We start from the raw sequence: 25,216 nt of genomic DNA on the forward strand, positions 1-25,216 counted from the left end.
GGTTTTGAAAGGCCTGCACTGCATGCCAACAGCTTTCTAGATGCAATTCACAGTGTTGATGGTTATAACCTTCAAAACTCAAGGTGGCTTAGGAACCACCTGTCTTGTTTTGAAGCTACAGGTATTTAGATTTGCAAGAGAAGCCCTTTTGAGGGCTCCATTATTTGTAAAGCCCATTTATTGGGCCAGTGTGAAAGGGCTTTTTCCTGTGTTGGCCATGAACTATGGGATGCCCTCCTTCCAGGATAATCATTGGCCTTTAGAAAGGGCGTGAAGATACATCATTTCAGTCTAGCCTTTCGAAACGTGTAGTTTTCATGTCTAACCATTTTTAATGGTCTTGGTTTCCTTATTAGTATTATTGTTTTAAGGTTTTACTGTTTTAAATTGTTGTAGAATGCCTTGATGTTCCTTTACAAGATAAGGTGGTATATAAATGCTGAGAATAAATACATAAATAATGGATATGATAGCACAGGTGTCTCTATATGGACAGCAGTTAGGTGTTATGATGTGACTTGCAACTGCTTGATGGCCCACAAGGAACATCTGGAAGTCAAGTGCTCAGACCCTGGACAGTGACTACTGGGTTGGGATTCCTTCTTAATAACACCATTGAACACCATACATCCCCTCTCCCCACTGCCTAATTGCCACAAGTGTGAGCCATAACGTAGCCAACCTTGTAGCAAGTATGGCATCAGAAGTGAGATCTCTGAGAACAGTCTAGATGAGTCAACCAGTTCTTGACTTATGTTCAAAATCTGCAGGAATCCATTGCCAGCTTCATCTTCAGGGCTCCAGGCAACAGAATTCAACTGGAAATTTCTTAGTGGAATTGAAATCCACCCAGTTCAATTTGCACTGCCTTCATTTTACCACTTTCCCAATTACACAAAATAATTTGGACCCTGATTATCATTGTATACGAGTTTCTGCTTGGTTTTACAGGGTGATCAGTAATGAGTAGTTTTAGTGAGTCATGTAGTTTTAGCTTGCACATAAGCATTTGAGATAGCCCTGGTGCATAACATGCCTTATCCAATGTTGCTCTGCATTGCGTGATGATTACTACTAGTCTTAAAGCCATACAGCCAATGATCTGTGCACGTGAAAAGGATCTAGGAGTTTTAGTAGACTGCTAAACATGAGTTAGCAATGGTGGTTGTCAGACAGATGAAGGGACAATTTTGTATACTGATGCTCCAGTGAGTAGGACCCAAACCAATGGGATCAAATGACAAGAAAAATGAATTGTTTGAAGTATATCCTACTATTCCTTATGAAGAGTTCATACAGACTAACTGGTAGGAAGAAATTCTTGGAGGTACAAGTCTTTTGAGAGTAGCACATCTTACCTTGGAAGATAGAGAACTTTCCTTCACTGGTGGGTTTTTTTTAGCAGTGGCTGGATGGCCACCTAGTAGATTTACTGTTTTTAACTTTTGTAAACTGCGCAGGGAGCTTCAGCTATGGGGAGGTATATAAATGCAATAAATAAATACATTTCCTGCATTGGCAGGTGGTTCGATGAGATGACCATAGATTCTATGGTCTATGATTCTATGATCAATTCCTGTGCCTGTGTGTTTGGCTTTGGTGACATATATTACAGGAGATGTTTTGCATGAAGTGGGTTAGATATTTATGAGAATGCAATAATAGCAAGTGAGCATACTATTTACTAATGCAGTAAGAGAACTCTCTGGTTCTGAGGAAACATCTGTCAAAAATGGCACATGTTGGCAAGAACAGCAGACTCTTGGATCAGGATTCTGATTGATCATGACTGCAATATCCAGTCCAAATTCTGTTGTTGGGACATTTTGATGGAAATTCTATCCGGCATCTCCACGCGCTGCAAGCAACGTGTCATCAACACTTTTTCCCCAAGTGCCTCTGCTATACATTTCATATTTGGGAGTGGAAAACAAGACAACTTGCAAAAGCAAAATAATAAGAACAAAAGGCCCTTGCTACTAGGAGCTTACAATCACGCCTTCACACGAAAAATTACAGCATTGCCTCCCTGGGAACCAACTCCTCGCCACATCTTAAAACCCTCAAGGAACAAGATCACCTGCACCCACACCCTTCCTGGGCAAGGAGCTCCTTCAACTTTTTGTGGTGATGCCTACAGAGCCAGTGAACACGGATGTGTCATGGGAGTCTTCAAGCGGCATTGCAACATCCAACCAGCAACATTCTTCTCGCTTGCATTTTCCGTCAGGTTTGTGTGAGCTACTCAAAGGCACCTGACCTGCTTGGCCACGGTGGGCAAAGGATGAGCTCCTAAAGTGGACCTTTGCTCGGATCTGGCTGGGCTCTTCCGATGTGCTTATTTTCCTGGCCACCTAACATGCCCTACACGTGTCCGCCTGTTGGTTTCCCACGAAGAGCATGCCCCTTCCCCCTCCCCTCGCCAACTGCGAGCTCAAGGAACTCTTTCCAACCCAAGTCACGTTTGTTTGGGTGTCTGCTGCCTTTCCCCCAAGAGGCGTCTCTGATTTGCCTCCTCCCCCTTCCCCCCTCCTCTCTCGCCTCTACCTACCCGGGGAGAGTGCTTCCTCCTGGCCACAGCTGCGCCCTACCTCCAGGCAGCTCTCTCTCTCTCCCCGCCCCCCCTCCCGCGCAAGGCGGCCCCGCTCCTCCTCCTCCTCCTCCTCCTCGGCTCCCTGCGCACTGAGTCCGATTTCTGCATTTGTATAAAAGGAGGAGGGGGGGAGGAGGAGGAGGGGGCCCTGGTGCTCAGGGGTTTTGCCGCGGCGTCTCTCTTCGCCGTGCACCTCGTAGCGGAGAGCGCAGCCTCTGTTGCTCGCTGCTGCTTTTGCTGCTGCTGCTGCTGTCGAAGGAAAACCCAGCCTGCCAGCCTGCCTCTTCGCAGAGTGCTCGCCATACGACAAAAAAAGAAATAATACTAATAAGCACCACGCCAAAGCCTCGCTCCGGGAGGCAAGGAGATGCTGCGGCGAAAGGCTCCCCGCTGAGGAACCGTGCCAAGCGGGCGCTCCCCGAGGGACCCGAGCGGCCACGGTGCAGCAACAGCAGCGAGAAGGGGAGGGGGGATTGGTGACAACCTTCCGAAGAAAGAAGAGGGCAGCAGGAGCCCTGCCCCGCCCTGCCCCTCGGGGCCCCCGAGGGTCTAACAGGTTGACTGTTGGCAGAGCCGCCAACGGGAGAGGGGGGGGCCTTTTGGCGAGGCGCCGCTGCGCCGGGAAGCGCCAATGCTGCGCCAGAACGCGCGGGCGCATTTGGAGACGTCGCCGAGGGACCTGTTGGTTGCGCCTCTCCTCCGGCGCTGTTGAGCGGACAGGCAACTTTCCAGCCCGGGACCAAGTTCGAGAAGGATCGCGAGCGGGGCCCGGCGGCGGCATCCTGCCCCCGGGAGAGGGGCGCCCTCCTCCCGCAGCCCAAGGGCGCGCGCCCTCCGGGGCTTCTGGCGACCGGCCCCTCGCGGGCTCCGGGAGCGGCAGGAGGTCGCCAGGCCTCCCGCCGCGTCTGCTCATTTCGAGGGGAGGCGAGAGCAGCATGCTGGGGGCTCCCCCCGCAGGCAGCCCCCGCAGCCCCGCCGTGTGACCCTCCAGGGTGGCGGCCATGGCAGCAGCCATCGCCAGCTCCCTGATCCGCCAGAAGCGGCAAGCGCGGGAGAGGGAGAAGTCCAACGCCTGCAAATGTGTCAGCAGCCCCAGCAAGACCAAGACCAGCTGCGCCGACAAGAAGAAGCTCAGCGTCTTCTCCAGGGTCAAGCTCTTCGGCTCCAAAAAAAGGAGGAGAAGGAAACCAGGTGGGGTCTGGAGGCGAGGGTTGCGGAGGCCGGGGACGGGGGCAGTTACCTTGGTGCCCTGGCTGGGTGCACGGCGGGGAGATTGGGTTGGCCGCTGCCGAGCAGAAGGTGCCGGGCGAAGTCAGCTTTCCCCTTCACCTGGGGCCCTCCGGGTGTGTTAGACTGCAACTCCCATCTGCCCCAGTGAACCAACACTGCGGGACCCCAGGTTGGGGGAAGCCAGACTAGATGGACCTCTGGATTGTGCCAGAAGGGCTCTTAGGTGCATCCCAGACACCATCATTGGAAATGGAACCTCCCTGTGCAGAGGCAGTGTACCTGTCTTAGTAGGAACATTCAAACAGGGAGGCCTCTTGCCTTTGTGCCTTGCGCATGGGCTTCCCATCGCCATCTGGTTGGCCACTGTGCAGAAACCAGGTGCCAGATCTTTCCCTCTGACCCTTATGCTCTTAGAGGAGAGAGGCTGCCCGTCCTTAATCCCTTGCCGAAAAGGATGAGAGCAAACTCTCTCTCTGCCTTGTACTGAGTCAGACCACAGCTCCGTCCAGCCCAGCTCTGGCTCCTCTGCTCTGGGGCTGGAAATGTCGGGCTGAACCTGGGACATGCATGCTCTGCGCTGCTGAGCTGTGGCCGTTCCCCGTGATCAGTTGGGACTGCTTTGTATGTTACAGTTGAGGCATGTAACTGCACATGCTAAAAGGAGGTTAACATGTGATGCTTTTTTAAAAGAGAGAGAGATTTGTCACAATTTGCTGGTTGGCTGCAGCTCTTTCTGACATGGGTCTCTGTTGGTTTCTGTAGGTGTCACATGACGTATGCTAGTTGGGTGTGTAGGGTCCCTCTTGCGCACTGTGTGGCCCTTGTAAGGGTTGGTGGCAACCAGCAGATTTGATGGTCCTGTAGGAGGATGAGAGAGATTGATAGGAGACAGGTCTAATCATTGGACTGGATGGGTTACAATACTTATTGATCTTCCATGTACAAGAGCAGTGAACCTCTGAGTATTAGCCAGGGATGAACAACAGGCTGTTGTCTTTATATTCTGTTTATGAACCCCAGATGTGTTTAGTTGGTTTGCTGTTGGATCAAATGAACTTCAAGGGAATTCTTATTTCTTTATATGTTTCCTACATGCTGTAAGGTGTTCCCATGAGGGACCTGGCATGAAATCTCCATGCCTAGATCCCCACAGGTTCCAGTCATGGAGCGTCATGCACAATCATCAGACGTGGTGATCTGCGCACAGGTTCCAAGCTCAGAAGTGCTGTAGGAAGTCCATAGCATGTGAAGCACCCAGCCTGGCACCCTCTTCCATATGTGTCAGACTATGATGCCATCCTAGCTGGGGGACAATGGGAGTTGTAGTCCTCCACATCTAGAGAAGGGCACCAGGTTGGGGAAGGTTGCAGGACCTGTTCTTGCAGGTGTGTGGATGGACGTCTTGGCTTCCTGGCCCCAGTGGAGACCTGGTGACTCAGATGTCAGTTGGGTGGTGCATCTGCTGTGGGTTTCAGTCAGAACCTTTCAGGACTTTAAGAAGCTCTCCAAGGTGAGGAATATTACAGGCCTGGGATTCAGCGCTTTGGACATCTCCTTTAGAGTTCTGTCTTGTTCTCATAGAAACCCAGAGTGGATTCACACACCCCACTGACATCAGAGCCACCAGCATCCACTGCCTGGCCCACATATGTGGTCAAAACGTGGCAGTCTACACATGGTCCCAAAAATGCATGTGGTGTTTTTGCTTGAATATGAACATCCATGTAGGATAACCTTTATCCGTCGGATATGTAGGATGACAACTCTCCTTCTTCCATGCTGGCTGTGTATGATGGGAATTGTAGTCCAACATATCTGTAGGGTTCTGGGTTGAGGAAAGTTTATCCTTACAATAACCCTGTGAGGTAGGTTAGACTGAGAGAACCACCATTTCATATCACCCAGTGGCCTCCGTGGCTGAACATGGATCTGAACTTGGATCTCTTACTTCCTAGCCTGGGACCCTAACATAGCCTTCCCCCATCTCGCATCCTCCAGAGTTAATGGGAATTGTAGTCCAACACATCTGGAGGTGCCAAGTTGAGGAATGACTACCCCACCTTGGCTTCTCTTTCCATTTTTGTGGTTCTCTTCATATTGATCTGTTGCTGATCTTCTGCCTCTTTCTTCCCTCTCGCTGCGCTCACAAAAGGGATTTTTTTGTGTTCCTGTTTTTAGGGATCTCTACTTCTTACACACTCACTTACACAGGCACAGGCTAGTTTTCTTTCCTCTTGGGGAATCTTGTGATTTCCTACATGTAGCTCTTCTTTCTCTGTTCCTGCTTGTTATTAGCAGTGGTTCATTTCCCTGTCTTACATGGGCATTTTTTATTTATTAATTTTGCTTTCCTCCTGCGCATGCAAAGACACTATCCTGCGAGCAACTTATTAGCCTCCTGATGTGCCCAACACCATCGCTACAATGGCAAACAGTGTCTTCCATTTCCCCTCGTGCTCGCTCTTCCACAAACTGTGGATTTGTCTGGCATTCTGGTTTTGCATCCATTTGCGACAGGTGCTTGCACATGTGTGCGTGCGTGAGTGGCTCATTAATCCCTCTCGATTTGCGCCCGCACATAGCCAGAGAGGATTTGGCTGAGAGGCACCATTTTTTCCACACACGCATCCCTGTTTTGGACGCCATCAATATATGTGAATGATCTCTCTGTCTCACATTCACCCCCCATGTTCCCACTCAGTTAATGTAGGCGAGTATGAAATCTAGGGGGAAATCCGAACTCTGATTGTGTCTATGCATCATCTTTGCACCTCATGCCTTCCTACCTTATTCCGAGTCAGACAAGTCATGAATCTAGCGCAGCGTTCCCCACTCTCTCTGGAGCGAGGTCCAGGGGCCTGGCAAATCACATGTTACCCATTTTTTCCTTCCCCCCCCTTTTTTTAAGCTAGAAAACTTTCTCCATGCAAAGCATGTGTTCCACCTACTGAGCTATGACACAGTAGAACCAACTAGGACTTTACTCAGTACCTCAGAGCTCCTGACATAGTACTTCCTCATCTTGTCCTTCCAGTGGGTTTGGCTTAGAGAATTGGTGGAGAAGGATCTCTAATGAGATTCCTCTTTTCCCAGATTCGGTCTAGAATCATAGAATCATAGAATTGTGGTGTTGGAAGGGACTACAAGGACCATTTAGTCCAACTCTCTGCAACATGCAGGAAAGCCAGTTCAACCATCCATGAGAGGTGGGTGTCCAGCCTCTTCTTTAAAACCTCCAGAGATGGAGAACCCACAACCTCTACTCTATCACTATTCTTTCTCTACAAATCTGTGTGTTTGTTACACTTGATTGATGTCACCAAGGCTTTGCAATCATGCTTCTGTAAGAATGGACTTCTAAGTACAAACAACAAAATGTCTTGTAGCAATTTGAAGACCTTATTATAGTGTAGGCTTTCATGGACTACAGACTGTTTCCTGAAATTCCCTGAATTCTAAGTGTGTGTACAAGAGAGAGAGAGAGAGAAGGAGAGGGAGTGAACATGCTATCAAGGAACCATGTGGGTGGAAAGGGGATGACCAAGCACCAAATGTTCTACAATATTTTGGAAATGGAACTGGGCAAAATCCTTTCCCCCTTGTTTTACTTTGCAAAAAAATAAAATAAAATAAAATCTCCAAGCCTGTAACCATTGAATATCCCCATTGTTGTTAAGTAGCTAAAGAACTGAGAGCTGTTTATTTTGAATTTATCTATTACATTTGTTTATGACATAGTGTTTCACATGACATGATTGTGATCCCAGGTTTGCCAAGTGTTCCCTCAACTGAGAACTATGGCAGTCTCTGGTGAACACACTTGTATGGTACATGGAGTTACAAACACATCTCTCATGTGCACATTGCATTTTTAGGCATATAGATGGGGGGGGAATATATGTGTATGCTAAAAACAACAACAGCAACAGCTTATGAAAGGACTTGAAATGACCAAATGTCAAAGAATGGATGAGGTCATGCTTGCCCATAGCCCTTTGGGCTTAGGATCAGCAAATTGTGGATGGTTTGATGGCAACTGTGGTCCATTTCACATGGCCATTGAGTGGATGTTTGACTGGGAGCAGCAGCTAAGGCAGGCTCTCTACTGAGCACTCCTGTGTGACGCGTGTGAACTTTCAAGCCCCCCTTTTTTGTGCTATTAACATCCCACAGTTTTAGTTGCACACTTAAAAAACAACAACAAAACAGAAAACAAAAGCGTACATCTAAAAATGATGTGTCATGTGGATATACCCTAAATAAGACTCTCGGCATCACTTGATCGCTATGTGTTGCTTACAAGACAGAAAGTGGTGCTCAGGCATTCAGATCTTGTTTCAATGAGACGTGAAATGCTGCTTTTCTGTGGCTCTAGCAGGTGTGGGGAGCCAGGCTCCTTGATCCCTCTCGGAGGCTCGTGTCAGTGGTCACAAAGTAATTAAGGCTTTTGAAGCTGGTCAGAGCCTCATCCCAAGCTAGCCATGTGTCCGGTGTGTGTTGGCATTTGCTGGAAGGAGTTGTGCATTGGTGCCATTCCTGAGGTTACAGGTCTTTGTTATTCTTTGTGCAATCCAGCTGTGTACTGGAAGCCCTGAGCATAAATGGCAGATTTACTAAACTTTGCGATGGAAAGATAGCTTCTACTCATTCGTTTCAAAAAGTACGAGTGTCTTATAAACAGCTGGCTCTGGAGGGCAGCAAGGTTGTGGGTTTGCTGCTGGCCCCCACCCCCATGATTCAGGCAAAAGGGAACATTAAGATGCTCCAGCAGGGCTAACTTCCATCATTGGCCAAGGGCACCAGAGAAGGTTGGAAAACACATCAACAGCTCTTGGTTTCCAGGCCCGTAGAAGGTACCAAAGAATTTAACAATGTGTATGTGATTCAGTTAATGTCCGCACAAGAATATTATTGCATGTTGACATTTGCATGGAAATGTGGAGAATCCTAGATGGATTTGGTCACTGTCCAAAAAGTGAACATATTTTCTCACTCTTTGCATACGCTCAAGTGAATATTGCAGACCCTAACATTTCAGGACTATCAGAATGTTTCTCTTTATTACATTCACCACTGTATCCTTTCAGTTTCTGGATATTCCCAACATTTGTTTAAGATCATCAATATTCACCACATTTCAAACGTTTACTTTGAAATGTGGGTGGGTGCCTGCATGCATGCAATTGCATCTCTCTCTGTCTCTCTGTGTCTCTCTGTCTCTCTCTCTCTCTCTCTCTCTCTCTCACACACACACACACACACACACACACTCATACACACACACCATTTAAAACCAACCAAGTCTCTAATTTTGCAGTTATGTTAAACCTTACTGTCTCGTGTGTTACCTGACATATATTTTATTGCATCTGTCTCTTGGTGTTGAATGGCCTGTTGAACCTGCAGTTTGCTATGCTTATCCCCTAAGTTGTTGATTGGTACACGGGTCCAATTTTTATTCTTGTCATTTTAGCAAGTGTCCTCGTCCCACTCTTCCTCTCAGCTCATTAAAAATCAGGGACGTTCCTCCTGCCAGTTCATTTCTAATCTTAATGGAGATCAGATCTCGCTCTTTCAGCCATGGAACACACCGTTGGAATTTTGATTCGCTGGCACAACGTCGGTGTTTTCAAATCACCTGCATTTCTCATACCCAGTGAAACATAATCAGTTGTGGCAAGCAATGTTCTACTTGCTGATTTGATCCCTCGTCTCGTGAACAGCTGCAAACCTTCTAACATTGGGTGTTTTCTCGAGGAAAACAAAGCAAGTCATTTATTTTATTTTAAGCAGAGGTCTATGCGAGATCAGGTTCAGAATTCTAACCTTTTCGATTTGTTTGTTTTCTTACAGAACCACAGCTTAAAGGCATAGTAACGAAACTGTACAGCCGGCAAGGGTATCACTTGCAGCTGCAGGCAGATGGAACTATCGATGGAACCAAAGAAGAAGAGAGTACCTATAGTGAGTAGGAACAAGAGGGTTTGGCTTGTTTGTGCAGTCTACTAGTCCACATGAATGGCCTCCTGAAATCAATGCCTGCTTGGGGAAGCTAAGGCAACAGAATCATTGTGTGTGTATTTGCCATTAACCCTGAAGTAGAGAAACACTTGAACACTAAACTGGTGGAGGTAGCTGAGCCTTTGTGGGGGGGGGGGGGAAACCTGTCCAAATGTTATCTCCATGGAAATCTGGAGGGCTTCTTCGCTTTGCTTTGGATTAAGCTTTTTAATCTTCAGCTGGGAAAAGTTCCTCATCCCCATCCTTCACTTTGCCTGTTTTGTAAATCCATGCCATCCCTGTTGCAGAACCATCGGAAACCAATGTTTTGGCAGAAGTGGGGATAAGGATTAGCTCTGTATTGGGAAACTGGCCTTTTCCACACCCTGTGCTGATAGAGGTCTGATTAAATATGCATTCATCTCTCCAGCTTCCCCCTTCCCTCTGATTTGGAAGTTCGACTTGTTTTAATTTAGCAGAATAAAATATCCAGTAGGGCAAAACGTTCTTTTTTGTTGTTGTTGCAATCTATACTTTTATTTATTTGCCACAAAACAACCAAAACACGGACAAAAACAGATACATAAGGAAAAGGAAAAAGAAAAAAACATTCTTCTTAAAAATATACCCATAAAATCAAGTAGCCCGTTTGTGGTGTAAAAGAAAAAAAATAACTGCCAACAAATAGGAAGCTAACATATGGGATGCTATTTGAAAGTGAGTCTTTCCTGCTTACTCCTGAGTACACATGTGGTGGGTTGTCCTCCTTATCTGTGAGTAGACCTGCTATTCGTGCTTGATTCTGAGTAAGATATGCTGTTCATGCTGTTCACTGTTATTGTAAGGTTGATAGTTTGATATATATTGCTGTTCTTGTTTTGTGAGCTGCCTGGGACACATTCATGTGGAAAGTTGCATACAAATTATTTATCTATTTACTTTATTTTACTTTACTTTACTTACTTATTTTGGGTGACCCTATGAAAGTCGGAAACGACTGAACGAATAAACAACAACAAAATGAAAAGGAGGACAGAGCTCCTGTATCTTTAACAGTTGTATTGAAAAGGGAATTTCAGCAGGTGTCATTTGTATATATGGGGAACCTGGTGAAATTTCCTCTTATCACAACAGTTAAAGCTGCAGGAGACCTGCCCTCTTTTGTATCTGGCCACTCTAGTATAGCTCCTGCACCTTTAACTGTTGTGACGAAGAGGGAATTTCACCAGGTTCTCCATATATACAAATGACACCTGCTGAAATCCCCTTTTCTATGCAACTGTTAAAGATACAGGAGCCCTGTCCTCCTTTTCATATGGTCACCCTAACTTATTGAATGTGTAAACTGCCCTCCCAAAGTAACTTACAGAAATCTTTAAAAACCAGAATAATGCAGTAAATATAAAATATATAAACCACTCACTCACGCAACAACAGAAATCTCTTTAAAATACAAAACAAAAAGCAACCAGAATAACATGGTAAATATGCAATACATAAAACTCCCCTAAATCAAGTAAAAACTGCAAACACATTAATCAAATGCAGACAAAAGGTCTTCAGTAGATTCAGATGGACCTGTTTGTTAGGGTGACCCTATGGAAAGGAGGACGGGGCTCCTGTATCTTTAACTATTGTATAGAAAAGGGAATTTCAGCAGATGTCATTTGTATTTATGCAGCACCTGGTGAGATTATCTCTTCATCACAACAGTTAAAGTTGCAGGAGCCCTGCCCTCTTGACCAGATACAAAAGTGGGCAGAGCTCCTGCAGCTTTCACTGTTGTGATGAAGAGGGAATTGCACCAGGAGCTGCATGCCTACAGACGACACCTGCTGAAATTCCCTTTTCTATGCAACTGTTAAAGGTACAGGAGCCCTGTCCTCCTTTCCATAGGGTCACACTACTGTTTGTGACTGATCTGGGTGAGAATTCCCAGAGATGCAGGGCCACCACTATAAAACCCCTGTTTCTTGTCAGATGGCTTGCCAGTCAGATGGCTCATGACAGCGGTTGCCGGTCCAGCAAGTAGGGCCTCTGAAGCTGACCTTCATTTTTTCCTGAAACTTCTCTAGCTGATGGAGGAGGGCAACCAGGATGATCAGGGGTCTGGAAACAAAGCCCTATGAAGAGAGACTGAAAGAACTGGGCATGTTTAGCCTGGAGAAGAGAAGATGGAGGAGAGACATGATAGCACTCTTCAAATACTTAAAAGGTTGTCACACAGAGGAGGGCCAGGATCTCTTCTCGATCCTCCCAGAGTGCAGGACATGGAATAACGGGCTCAAGTTAAAGGAAGCCAGATTCCAGCTGGACATCAGGAAAAACTTCCTGACTGTTAGAGCAGTACGACAATGGAATCAGTTACCTAGGGAGGTTGTGGGCTCTCCCACACTAGAGGCCTTCAAGAGGCAGCTTGACAGCCACCTGTCAGGGATGCTTTAGGGTGGATTCCTGCATTGAGCAGGGGGTTGAACTTGATGGCCTTGTAGGCCTCTTCCAACTCTGCTATTCTATGATTCTATGATTCTATGATTGCCTGGGAGGGATTCTTAACTCCCCACCAGGCAAGGGAATATCTGTAACATCATGCCTATGTAAAAGGTTGTGGGTGGCATAATCAAACTTCAGCGGGACGGCGTTACTGCATTTTTAATAGTGCAATTTAATGTGTTGGCAGTGGAGGAAGGCACTGAACACTTTCCCAACCAAATATGCAGGCCGTTACGGTGGCCACTAACATGTCACCCAAAATGCAGACAAGAGAAGTTACAGATTTGCACATACTGACCTGGTTCACCCGACACGGCAACCCATGGTGGGATGTCAGCCTTGTTTGTTTCAGGGTGGCTTGTCATGACATCCAACCCTGGCACGATGGCTGAAGTGCGGGTTGTAAACCACACACAAGCCACCCTGGGAACCCATGGCTTCTTGTATGGTTGTCGTTGGTGGCTTGTTTACAGAGTGGCTTGTTGTGACATGTGAACCTGGCAAGATGGCTTGCGCATGGCTTGTGCCAAAAGGCAACAGAGTTGCTTGGCAAGAGTGGCAAAAAACAACAACAACCCACCAATCACTTTGCTTGCTGCCTCACAATCTCATGGCACGAAGGATACTTGTGGGCAGAAGGACCAAGGGAAAAATGAGCCATGACAAACTCAGGACAGTGGCATGGCTTAGCAATGGATTAAACAAACCACCGTGCTATGTTTCTAGGGTGGGTTACTGCGACGTGCAAAGTCGCCCGCTAATTTTCATGTACAGATGCAAATTTAGAAATCTTCACTATAACTTAAACAGAAATACAGTGCCTCTCGCCATGGTGTGGAAGACAGTGACCAGGTGAGCTGAATGCCTGCTCGGTCACTGCCCAGGTGCTAACTCTTGATGGGCAGCTTCAAGTCTCCTGGTCTTCCTTCTTACAGTTTAGGGATGGGGAACGTGTGGCCCTCCAGACGTTGTTGGGCTGCAAGTCCAATCACCCCTGACTAAGTCTATACTGGCTTCCGTTGATGGAAGTTGCAATCCAACAACACGTTATCTACCCTGTTATAGTCCATTATCTTTAAACCTTTAAATAGAGAACACCTTCAAATAGAGGACTGTCCTCTGTAAAATAGGACACATGCCACTTTAATCCTTCCTTGTGGGCTTCCAGGACGCATCTAGTGGAAGATGGGATGTTGGACTAGATAGAACATTGGTTTGAACCAACAAGGGACTTCTTTCATCCTTACAGAATTGATTTGCTTATATTTTTTTCATTTCATGGGGCTGCATGTGAACATCCCGGTCCTCCACTTAAGAATTTTTTTAAAACACACACACACACACTCAAAAACTAGGCTTAAAAATTCACAAAATGGTTCTTATGAGAATATTAACTTTCTCCCTTCCTTTCCCTCCTAGCTTTGTTTAACCTCATACCTGTGGGTTTACGAGTGGTGGCGATCCAAGGCGTTCAAACAAAATTGTACTTAGCAATGAACAGTGAAGGATATTTGTACACATCGGTAAGTCTTCTGCTTTCTATGTTTTGGCTTGTTTCTCTCTCTTGTGGGTGCTGGAATGCTAGATCCCGAAATGCGGCAATTGTGTTTCTTTTGCTAAACTGTGGAGGAGGCAAACTGCTTTTCAGAATTTTTATTTTATTTTATTGCAGCATATTCCTTTGGTCAATGCAACATGTGGAATTACAGCTGTTTCTCTTACCAGGAGGCTTATGTAAACCCTCTTACCTGGTTGCCTGTGGCAGGGATACCTCATAAATGGGAAGGTGGTTTTAAAGCTGTTGTTTTTGTTTTTAAGGCTATTGTTATGACTAATGTTGCTATGAGGGGTAATCAAATATTTGTATTAGCTTATGAACTTTCGTGGACTTCTTTCGCCCTAGCAGGGACACTGTTTTTTGCTTTTTCTTCCATCAGTGTCAAGCTGAAAGCCATTTCTGGAATGGCTATCTTTGGTAGTCAATGGAAGGCAAGTTAACAGGATTTGACTGGTGCAGTCATATGTGAAATCAAGAGTGTGAAACTAGGGACAAATAAGAAGGACAACAGGGAGGGAGGCACCTTAGCCTCCCTCAGCAGGGAATTCCATAGCCTGAGAGCAGCCACCAAGAACTCTCCTGTGTCCCCATGAAAAGTGCTTCTGACAATCGTGGTACAGAGGGAAGAGCCTCCCCTGAAGCTCTTAAAACCTGGGACTCTCATATGGGAGAAGGTGGTCTTTCAGGTCCCAAGTTGTATGGGGCTTTCCAGGTCATAAGCAGCACTTTGAGTTTAGCCTGGAAGCAGACCAGTAGCCAGTGAAACTGTTGTAACAAGGGAGTTGCATGATCCCTGTAACCAGCTGTGGAAGGACTGTTGATTTTATTGTTTTGTTTAGAAGACTTTTATCTTGCCGTTCAGGGTGCATTGCCATCTCAAAGTGGCTTAGAAGACTCTAAAACCCATGCAAAATATGAAGATTTCGTTTGATTTGTATAGTTCTATTTTTATGTTGGTGTGATTTGCTTTCATTCATGGCTGGACAACCATCTGGCAGGTATGCCTTGAGGTGGATTCCTGTGTTGGATTCGATGGCCCCTTCCAACTCTACTATTCTATGATCCTATGGCCATCGTATCCCACCCTAGAACCTGTCAGAATGAAGCGTAGTTTAAAATATATAGTTTAATAACTAATGCCTGCCGTTTTTCTCCGTTTTGATCCCTGTTCAAGTAACATTTTATAAGATGCCATGGGCTCCAGATGTGTGTGGTAGGAGAACAGTCATCCATATCTTCTTCAGGGAGTAACAGCTATTTGGGGCAAATGACTACCGGTCCACCATGACATGGGGCCATGATTTGGATAGACTGAAACTGGAAAATGCTAAGGGACAGGTCAGGGGGGCATGTGCAGCAATGCCCTTTAGACAACAAGGACAGTTTCTTCATGCAAAGAACTGCCTTGTTCATCTCGCACATCATTAGCTAAAGCTCTGAACAACTTGGGACCACCGTAAAGACCTGTTTGATTGCTATGATAATTGGAAGGAGGCCTCACTGGTCTCCCTGAAACCTGCAGAATGGCATCTAGCAGCAACCTGGAAATGGGCCTTCTCCATGGTAGAACCCATTTTTTTGTTTATAATTCTAAAACCTTCTCTCTGTAGTCATCAGGGCTAGAAACTTTTTATTATTATTATTATTTTAACAGAAGTAGCAACCGCTGCAAACCCCACAAAGTGAACATTCTTTAAATTCCAATTTCTGATCTAAGCATATATGCATGTGTGTGTGTGGCCCCACTCAGCACTGGAATGTGACTCCCGAGGGCTTCTCCCAAACTGAATTTGGCCCTTGGACTGAAAGTGTTCCCCCCCACCCCAACTCCCGCATTATGCAATTGCCTCGTAAGTCGCTGTCTTAAAAGAAAGGCGCCTGATAAATAATGATCTCGCGCTTCATCTGGCTTTCAGACAGTTCTAATTGGAAGGTTATTTCTCTTTCCGTTCCAGCGGTTTGCTTTGCTCACACCGTGCCCCGATGCATAGCAATTACCGAGCTGGGCTCCAGCGAGGAGCCTTCAAGCCGGAGCACAAGCGGCCGCCGCGATGGCTAGCGGTGGAGCTGCTGATCCGTAATCAGGAACAGGGTGGATTAAGGCAGCAACGCGTGATGGGTGCGTGGGATGCCAGCGCTTGCACCGAACAGCTAGCTGTGTGTGTTTTTCTAGAGAGTTCTCACATCTGCAAATCACAGCCCCCCAAATGCCTCTGGTGGAATCGCAAAAGCTCCATGGTGGAGAAGATGCCGCTACTGCACTGTGGCTGATTCTTCTTCTTCTTTTTGGGGGAGTGTGTGTGTGTGTTGTTTTGTTTTTCAGTGCTTCTCCATATAAAAACACACTTTGCTTTTATAAGTTACCCGGCACACGAAGGAGAGAGATTTAGTACTGCCATCTCCCTGTTGTGCTGCTTTTCAACCTGCAGGGAGATTTTTTACACCAGGAAAGCCGTATGTGTGTGTGTGTGTGTTGGCATTTCTCCTCAAACGCCATGGGGCACATCATTGCAGCAACTCCCGTTGGATTCAAATCCAAAGGAACTCCCTGCTTGTAGCACACTAGCTCATCAGGGAGAGAAGTTTAGCATGGATTTCTCCCATCTCAGGAAGCCATTCAGATAGTGTTTTGTTTTTACTGTCAGGGCTGAGCTGTGGTCACAGGAGAGCCAGGAGCCCTGATAGCCAGGACCAGCCAGAGTGATGGGGAAAAGCAGGAGGCAGGTTTGAGAAGCAATCCAGAAGGCACGGCCAAGGATACAAGGACACACCAAGGAGCAAGGGGAACAGGAAGCATTCTTAGACTCCTTCCTGCCCAGGAGGATCCAGTGGCCACCATGAGTGGGTGGCTGGCATCAGTCCAGGGCATGGAGGTACTACACTGAGAAGCAGCCACCTACAGTTCAGTGGTTCACCACAGGGAGCGCTGCATCCAGACCCAGCGGTTTCTGGCATCTACACGCATAACAGCTAGGTTTTCTTTCTTTCTTTTACATAAGGAAAGTTGCGTTTTTGACCCTGCCCCCAATAGCATGTGGTCAAATGCTTTCGAATCTTGAGTGGAGATTCCCTGCTTGTAGATAACTAGCACACAAGGGAGCTAGGTTTCTCATAACGGTCTCTCACATCACCTATCCTTTTATGTATTTATGCATTTATTTTTACATACATACCCAGCAGCTACTTTTCTATATCCAGGGACCTTTGTGTGTGGGGGGGGAGGGGGACAGTTGTGTGCCTCAATACGGGGGGGGGGGGGGGGCTCAATGCCATGATGTGCATTACTTGTGAATCTGAGGAGGTGCAGTGTGAAGGTGGAGGTGGGAAGATTTATGTCCAGAAGAAGAGTAGTGGCTGATCTGCCTCTTTATCTCCCGTGGGGGAAAGCACAAGACCTTGGGTTCCCCAGAGATCTCTTTGGCTCCCTGACAGTGTTTGTGGGGTGGCTACAGTGGAGGCTGGTGATTATGATCTCAGTGGGGCTGTGAATCCATTCCAAGCTTCAATCAGAGCAAGCCAGAACGCTGGTCCAATGTGCTGAACGTGTTTTGGGGAAAGGGTTCAGCACGTTGGGTAATCCCTTTAGAGTCCTGGCTGATTCTGACTGATTCACAGCCCTACCAAAATCTGAGCCACCAGACTTCACTGGGTGGCCACTGACAATAACCATTCTGTGCCATTCTATTAAATAGGCAGCTCCCCTTAAGATCGCCAGTCGGTTGATATACAGAGCAGTGTTGTGCTTCACGCCGTTCCCTTGAGGAGAATGTTTTTCATTTTTTTACACACAGCAAGTAGCATCCTTGCCAAGACTTCAAATCCCACTTGGCCCTCTTTCGCTGATGGGTAATGAGAGTAAGTCCCAGGGGGTGACGGCATTGGAGGCTCTCATCGCATCAGGAGATTGGAGCAGCCATCTCCGACATGGTGTTCTCCCAACGTGATGGACTACAATTCCCATCATCCCAAAGGCAGAATAAAAATCTCAAAGTCTGGGTTGTGGATGCCAGCCAGACTCTTTTTAAACACCCTTGGCATGGGTCATTCCATTGCCCCTGCATATCTTTACATGGTTTCACTCCTAATCAGTCACAAAATGCTTTCGAATCTTGAGTGGAGTTTCCCTGCCTGTAGATAACTAATATTTATTTATTTATTACATTTCTATACCGCCCAATAGCCGGAGTAACTAGCACACAAGGGAGCTAGTTTGAATGCCGCACCAGACACTCAGATTTGCCTGAGTAAAAAAAAAAAAACTTGGAAGGTTGTCACACAGAGGAGGGCCAGGATCTCTTCTCAATCATCTCAGAGTTCAGGACACGGAATCATGGGCTCAAGCGACAGGAAGCCAGATTCCGTCTGGACATCTGGAAAAACTTCCTGACTGTTAGAGCAGCACAACAATGGAACCATTTACTTAAGGAGGTGGTGGGCTCTCCCACACTAGAGGCCTTCAAGAGGCAGCTGGACAGCCATCTGTCAGGGATGGTTTAAGGTGGATTCCTGCATTGAGCAGGGGGTGGACTCGATGGCCTTAGAGGTCCCTCCACTTTCATTTCCATGTTCATTTTCAGACGTAGATTTGCTATGTAATGTGGCTAGACGGTGGGGTATTCTAAAGCAGTTTAAGAAAACTCCCCTGGGTTCATGGAGCAGTTTTTGGTGTATTTTTTTAAATGCCAGCCTAAATACGACTTGACCCATTTTGTTGTGCATTGGGCTTTTTAAAAAAGTACTTTTGATCCTGCCTTTCTATATAAAAAGTACCCAAGGCAGCTACCAAAGTCAAGATGGGGGGGGGACCCACCACCATGTCTTTAAATACATACAGAGAGAAACCAAACACAGAGCAATAATACATTTAAAATGGTATTAAAACACAAGAAAGCAGGATTTTAAAACCTGAGATAAGGAGCGGCAATCACATCACAAGTATTGCTGGAAGATACTAAGTGATTAGAGGGTCATATCACACACAAAAGAAATAGAAGGGTTATACTGTATAAGTGCACCTTAAGCTACAAAACAAATGCAAAAGAAAAGTTCTGCTGGAGCCAGACCAAAGGACCATCTAATCCAGCATCCTAATTTCCCCATAATGGCCAATCATAGAATCACAGAATCGTAGAGTTGGAAGGGGCCTATAAGGCCAGCAAATCCAATGCCCTGCTCAATGAAGGAATATACATTAAAGCATCCCTGACAGATGGCTGTCCAGCTGCCTCCTGAAGGCCTCTAGTGTGGGAGAGCCCGCAACCTCCCTAGGTCATGGGTTCGATTGTCATACTGCTCTAACACTCAGGAAGTTTTTCCTGATGTCCAGCTGGAATCTGGCTTCCTGTAATTTGAGCCCATTATTCCGTGTCCAGCACTCTGGGATCAGTTGCCTATGGGAAGCCCACAAGTAGGACATGTGTGCAATAGCACCCTCCCCTCATGTTCCCCAGCAAATGGTGTTCAGAGGCCTCTGATTCAGAAAGAAGATGTAACCATCATGTCTAGTAGTGATTGATAGCCTTATCGTCCAGGAATCTGTAAGGAGACAAGGGGATCATCTAAGGGGACATGAGTAAGGGTGTATGAGAACTTCATGACAGTTCATTTTTTATCAGGATTTACCCAATTTGCACCTCCCAGACTGAACTGAGTCTCCGTTGCCATCTGCAGTCGAAGTCTGCACATTTCTGTACTTGCAACGTGACTCGTGGACCCAAAACGATGCGCTTATTATTATTATTATTATTATTATTATTATTATTATTATTATTATTATTATTATTTATATAGCACCATCAATGTACATGGTGCTGTACAGATTATACACGGTAAATAGCAAGACCCTGCCGCATAGGCTTACAATCTAATGCATGCGAACGTTTGAAAAATTCGCTTTAAAAATGTGTATTTATTTTTTTAAAAAAAAAATGCACATAAATCCACTTTAATCCATGGGAGAAGAATGTCTACATTTCAAAGATGTGTGCAATTGATGTGTACATCTGGAAAAATGTGGATGAAAGTACACAAGGATTTTCACGTGAAAAGAAAACCCCAACAATAAAGTTTGCAATGTGATACGAACTTGAGTTGGAACAAACTTTGAGATGGAATTCGGAGGACTTTGTGGAGAGATAAGGTTTTGTTGATTTGCACATACCTAGGCATGGATGGAGGAAAAGCAGCACCCGGTTTCTGTATGTGAAATATGTAAGTAAAGAAGCAACTGTCAAAGTGAGTTCCAGTCTTCAAAAACATCTGCTAAACCAAATACTGTAAATGAGTTCTTTTTGCTCCGTTTCATATTCTGTATAACAGTTCTTTTAAACAGCCTTACTAGCCCGTTTGCCCACATGTGTTCATCATGCTGGGTGGGGATGATGGGTCTGGAAGGCACCAGGTTGGGGGAGGCTGTTTTTAAGCCATAGGCCTATGGAAACATGACTCATTGTGTTGTTGTCATGGTTTGACTTACCTAGACATGTCAGGGATGAGAAGAAAATATTAGCAGCAGTGTTCAAGGCTCAGGGATGAACCAGGAATTTGATGCTTTGTTTTGCTTTTTCTCTGCTTTTATGGCCAGGCAGTAAACATCTGAAAATAGGTCTTTGCAGCAGAAATGTGGATTGTCAAAAATTCAGCAGCCTCTATCTCAGAGGTGGGCAACTTGTGGCTCGACAGATGTTTTGGCCCACCGCAGCAGCCCTGGCTGGCATATCTAACAGTGATGGATGAATGGAGTTGTAGGCCAAAATCCCTGGAGGTCCACCAGATGTCCACCCCTGGGTAATTTTAAAACCACAGCTGGGAAAGAAGCAGAAACACCACTCCTTCCTCCCTTGTGCGCTAATGACAGGGCACTGGGTATCTCAAAGGCCCCAATGTTGAAGCCCTCTGAGATAAATTTTAGGTTGTTTCAGAATATCTTGTCATGAGGATTCTTTGTTCCTGATGCTCTCATTTCCGCTGTAGCCAGCACAGTTAAAAGCAGTGTGCAGAAGAGAGGACACTGCTATGTTTGGGAATCGCTTGCGCTTTATCAACCATGACACATCATAAAGAATAGTTTATAGAGGTGTGATGTTATCAGTGGTTTTAGAAAACATTCTGGAACAATTTGAACCCATGATATGTACACAGAGAGAGAGTATTTATTTAGTTTTCAGATTTATTAGTCGCCCTACAGTAAATAGCTCTCAGGGTGAGGTACAATAAAAATACAAATAACCATATGAATAAAACTAGAGGGTTATATCCAATGTTAGTCCTGTCCCATAATACTAGGACCCAATGGGGTCATCCCATGAAGTTGATTGGTGGAAATTCAGGACAGATAAAAGGAAGGACTTCTTCACATAGCGCTTAGTTAAACTATGGAATTCACTTCCACAAGATGTGGTGACGGCCACCCATTTGGATGGCTTTAAAAGGGGGTTGGATAATTCCTGGAGGAGAAGGCTTTCAAGGGCTACTAGGCCTGATGGCTAGGTGCTACCTCTGGTATCAGAGTTTATCTTGGAATCCCTTCTCCGTGGTCCTCCTCATTCTGAGGCTCAGAAGATGTCAACAAGAGAGAGGGCTCTTTTTTCTTGGTGGTGATCCCCTCCCCACAGCTCTGAAATGGCCTCCCGAGAGAGATCGCCTCATGCCCACATTGCTATCCTTTCTGTGAGAGGCTAAGATTTCTGTAGCTCTTGTTCTCCTTAGCTTTTACATCATCTCGATGTGTATTAATAATGCTAGTGTTTATGTTTTATTATCATTTAAGTCCCTGTGGGGTAGTTTTAACTTTTATATTTGACGGCCATTGCAGTTGTGTTCACATGTTTAGTTGTTTGTACCGCTGGCTGTTGCTATCGGGATTTTATTTCTCTTTTGGTGTTACATTTCGTACAACGCCTGGAGAAATAGGTTTACAAAAAATGGATTAAATATATAAACTAATGACAAAGATTGATCAGCAAGAGCCCCTAAGCGAAGAACATGTTTTTTGTATTCCCCACCCCTCCATTTTTAAAATGTGTGAATGCCTCTCCTGAAGCTCAGTTACTGGCCAGACCAGCTTGGAAGTGAGGCAAATGTCTCCTTGCCCTTTTCTCCTTGGCCTTTTGGGCCGCCTCCTCAGAAGGCCCAAAAAGAATAGGGTGGATTGCTTGCCTCAGCTCTGCTTTTTAGTTTTAAAAAATAAAATGACCTCAGAAGCAGGACGAATGCTAGAGGATTACAAAATCCGGCCTGATGTGGAGTAAGTTGATAGAGATATTCTCTCTCTCTCTCTCTCTCTCTCTCTCTCTCTCTCTCTCTCTCTCTCTCTTTCTCTTTCTCTCTCCCACTCTCATAATGCTAGGAACATTCCCTTCCCCCATTCCCCCAGAAACATATTGGCAGGAGATTAAGGACAAAGGAGAGAAAGTACCTCTTGATGTATCAGATAACTCATTTCTGGAATCTGGTGCCACAAAATGAGATGCCTTCCAGCCAGGGGTGTAATGGAGGGGAGGTAAAGGCAGACACAGTGCCAGGGTTTTCCTCAGAACTGGAGTCCCAACTTGAACATCTGGAAGACCCTGGATAAGATGCTGGACCCAAAATAATGAGAACTAGAGCTGAGCCTAAATTTCTCAGATGACTTATTTTTTTCCCCCACCCCTCAGAAATGTCCTGAATTTTTCTTTTCTTTTCTTAGCCCCTAGAAATAAAAGACCACTTTGCAGAATTCCCCCCACATTTTCTTCCTCATATTTGGGTGGGTTTCATCTCCACCCCCACCTCCACAATGCCCTGGGATGATGCTAGGTAGATGGGGAATTGTGGAGAATGCAAAATGGGCAGTGGCAGTGCAGGAAATGAAACAAGAAAGGGCTTTGAATAGGGTGACCATACAAAAAGGAGAACTGGGATCCTGTATCTTTAACAGTTGCATAGAAAAGGGGATTTCAGCAGGTGTCATTTGTATATATATGGGGAACCTGGTGAAATTCCCTCTTCATCACAATGGTTAAAGCTGCAGGAGCTATACTAGAGTGACCAGATTTAAAAGAGGGCAGGGCTCCTGCAGCTATAACTGTTGTGATGAAGAGGGAATTTCACCAGGTTCCCCATATATACAAATGACACCCGCTGTAATTTCCTTTTCAATACAACTGTTAAAGATAGGAGCCCTGTCCTCTTTTTCATATGGTCACCCTAGCTTGGAAGAAAGTGGGGAAAGCTGTGCTATAACTCTTGCCTTACCTGTGAGGAATTGTTGGAGAAATTTTCAGGGAAATTTGGGGAAATTGTCACTGCAATTTCTCTGCCCACAAATAGCATGGGGGATTACAAGAGGTTTCATTGGCTCAGTCCACAGTCTTCATCACACTCCCCCAAGGGAAGGCCCAAGTGAGTTCAGTGTGACTTCCTCCCATGTAAACATGAACGGGATTTTGCTATTGTTAAAGGAAGCAAGTCTTGCTACAGGTAGCACTACTGCAATTTCTTGCCAGACCAATTCCTGAAAATTAACGCTACAAGACATGTTCGGAATTGCACAGAGGGGAAGGGAGACTTTGGTGAGGGGCTTTGTGAAAATCCTTTTGAAAGTCCCATTAAAGTATGTCTACCAGATCATCTTGTTTACGTGGCCATTGGCACGCTTCAACAACTCCCAAAAGTTAGGGAGACAGTACCCTATTTCTTCGATTCTAAGACACAATTTTTTCCCCATATAAACATCTCTAAAAATGGGGTGCGTCTTAGAATCGCAGGTGTGTCTTAGGTTGTTTTTTTTTCTGTTGGTGGTACTGAAATTAGTGTGCATCTTAGAATCGATGGCATCTTACAATCGAAGAAATACAGTACTTATTTTTGCAGAAGCCATGTTGATTCTTCATCAGCAAGACTTGTCCTTCTATATGCTTGTGAATTTTATTCTTCGTTATGCTTTCAACTAATTTATGCAGAACAGATGTTAAACTAACAAGTCTGTGATTTCTTTTTTTAAGTATTAGTGTGGGATTGATCACTTTCCAGTTCTCTGATACAGAGCCCAGGGTTAGGGACATGTTGCATATTTTTTTATTAGAAAATCAGCAATTCCACATCTGAGAGTTTTAAGAATCCTTAGGTGGGTACCATCTAGACCTAGTGATTTGTTTGCTTTTGATTTGCAAATAAGGTCTAGGATTTATTGTCATCACCATTATATAGCTTCTTTTGAACAGACACAGGCCATAGCTAGACCTAAGGTTTATCCCAGGATTGTCCTGGGGTCAAACCTGTTCATCTAAGTGCCACACAGGGCATCCAGCGCTCAGGCAGGGATGAACCCAGGATGATCCTGGGATAAACCTTAGGTCTAGCTCTGGCAACAGTCTATCTGAGTAGTGAGAACTAGGAATTTTCAGTAAAGGTCCACAGCAACTCTTAACTCAAACTGCTACCAATTCCTGGGAGCTGGAAGATGTAGAAACTAGTAGTTAATGCAGTGAGTTCTTGGGTAGTTTTCATACCTTCAGTTGAGGAGAAGCTCCAGCTGAAAACGCTGCCTGCCCCTCTTCATTTTCCTTCCGTTGGCATTTTCTTTTTTGAGAAATTCATGCACACTTCAGTTCACACACACACACACACACACACACACACACACACCTGAAAAACAGATTCAGGGTAGTAAATGAAAAGCAAGTGACAGTCGGATTGATCAACCGCACGCCCACGCACTCCTTTTTGTCATTCCGAGGCTGGCGCTTGCTGCCTTTGAAATGATTCCCAAAACTGGAGCTTGCATAAAGCTGAAGAAGATCTAACATAGGAGGGAGAGAACAAAACCTTGTTCTGCCACTGCCTTGTGATGGCAGCCTGGACTGGCCTCGAAGGAGGGATCCGATCTGAGATTAATCAGGCAGGCAGGGGCGTATAATCAGAGACATGGAGCGGCTGTATTCCGAGCCGAGTTCTAGTTCTGCTCTGCCTTAAATCTCTCTAGCTCTGTTTCTTGTGGGCATGTTTAGAATTTGCGCCTTCTCTTTTGAACACGATGAAACCATGGTATCATGGGGGGGCCCTCTGGCTTTTGGGGAGGGGGGCATAGCTCAGTGGTGGAGCATCAGCAGAAGGTCCCAGGTTCAATCTCCGGCGGCATCTCCAGGTAGGGCTGGAAAAACTCCTACCTGAAATCCTGGAGAGCTGCTGCTGCCAGTCAGTGGGCTAGATGTACCCAGGGTCCGACTCAGTATAAGGCAGCTTCCTATGTTCCTGTGTTTTACAGTACTTACTGTACTTCCTTGTGGGGGAGTTCTAGACTAGGGGTACAGAACCCCGGACCTGGGAACCAAATTATGGAATTTGCTACCACAAGATGTAGT

At 45.7% G+C, this 25,216-nt stretch overlaps 1 protein-coding gene across 3 annotated transcripts in view; it reads left to right on the plus strand.

Annotated features, from left to right (window-relative positions):
* The window catches only part of FGF13 (fibroblast growth factor 13), a 215,809-nt gene that overhangs the window by 171,525 nt on the left and 19,068 nt on the right, over positions 1–25,216 (plus strand). For 2 of the 3 annotated variants that reach the window (XM_063141912.1, XM_063141913.1), the window contains 2 exons: positions 9,677–9,787; positions 13,736–13,839. In XM_063141912.1, coding sequence (XP_062997982.1) covers positions 9,677–9,787; positions 13,736–13,839 — 215 coding nt within the window. Of the gene's footprint in view, positions 1–3,541; positions 3,785–9,676; positions 9,788–13,735; positions 13,840–25,216 lie in introns of those variants that run through there. The other variant, XM_063141915.1, reaches the window with a different exon arrangement.

Source organism: Elgaria multicarinata, chromosome 15, assembly GCF_023053635.1.
Source record: "Elgaria multicarinata webbii isolate HBS135686 ecotype San Diego chromosome 15, rElgMul1.1.pri, whole genome shotgun sequence".
Lineage (NCBI taxonomy): Eukaryota > Metazoa > Chordata > Lepidosauria > Squamata > Anguidae > Elgaria > Elgaria multicarinata.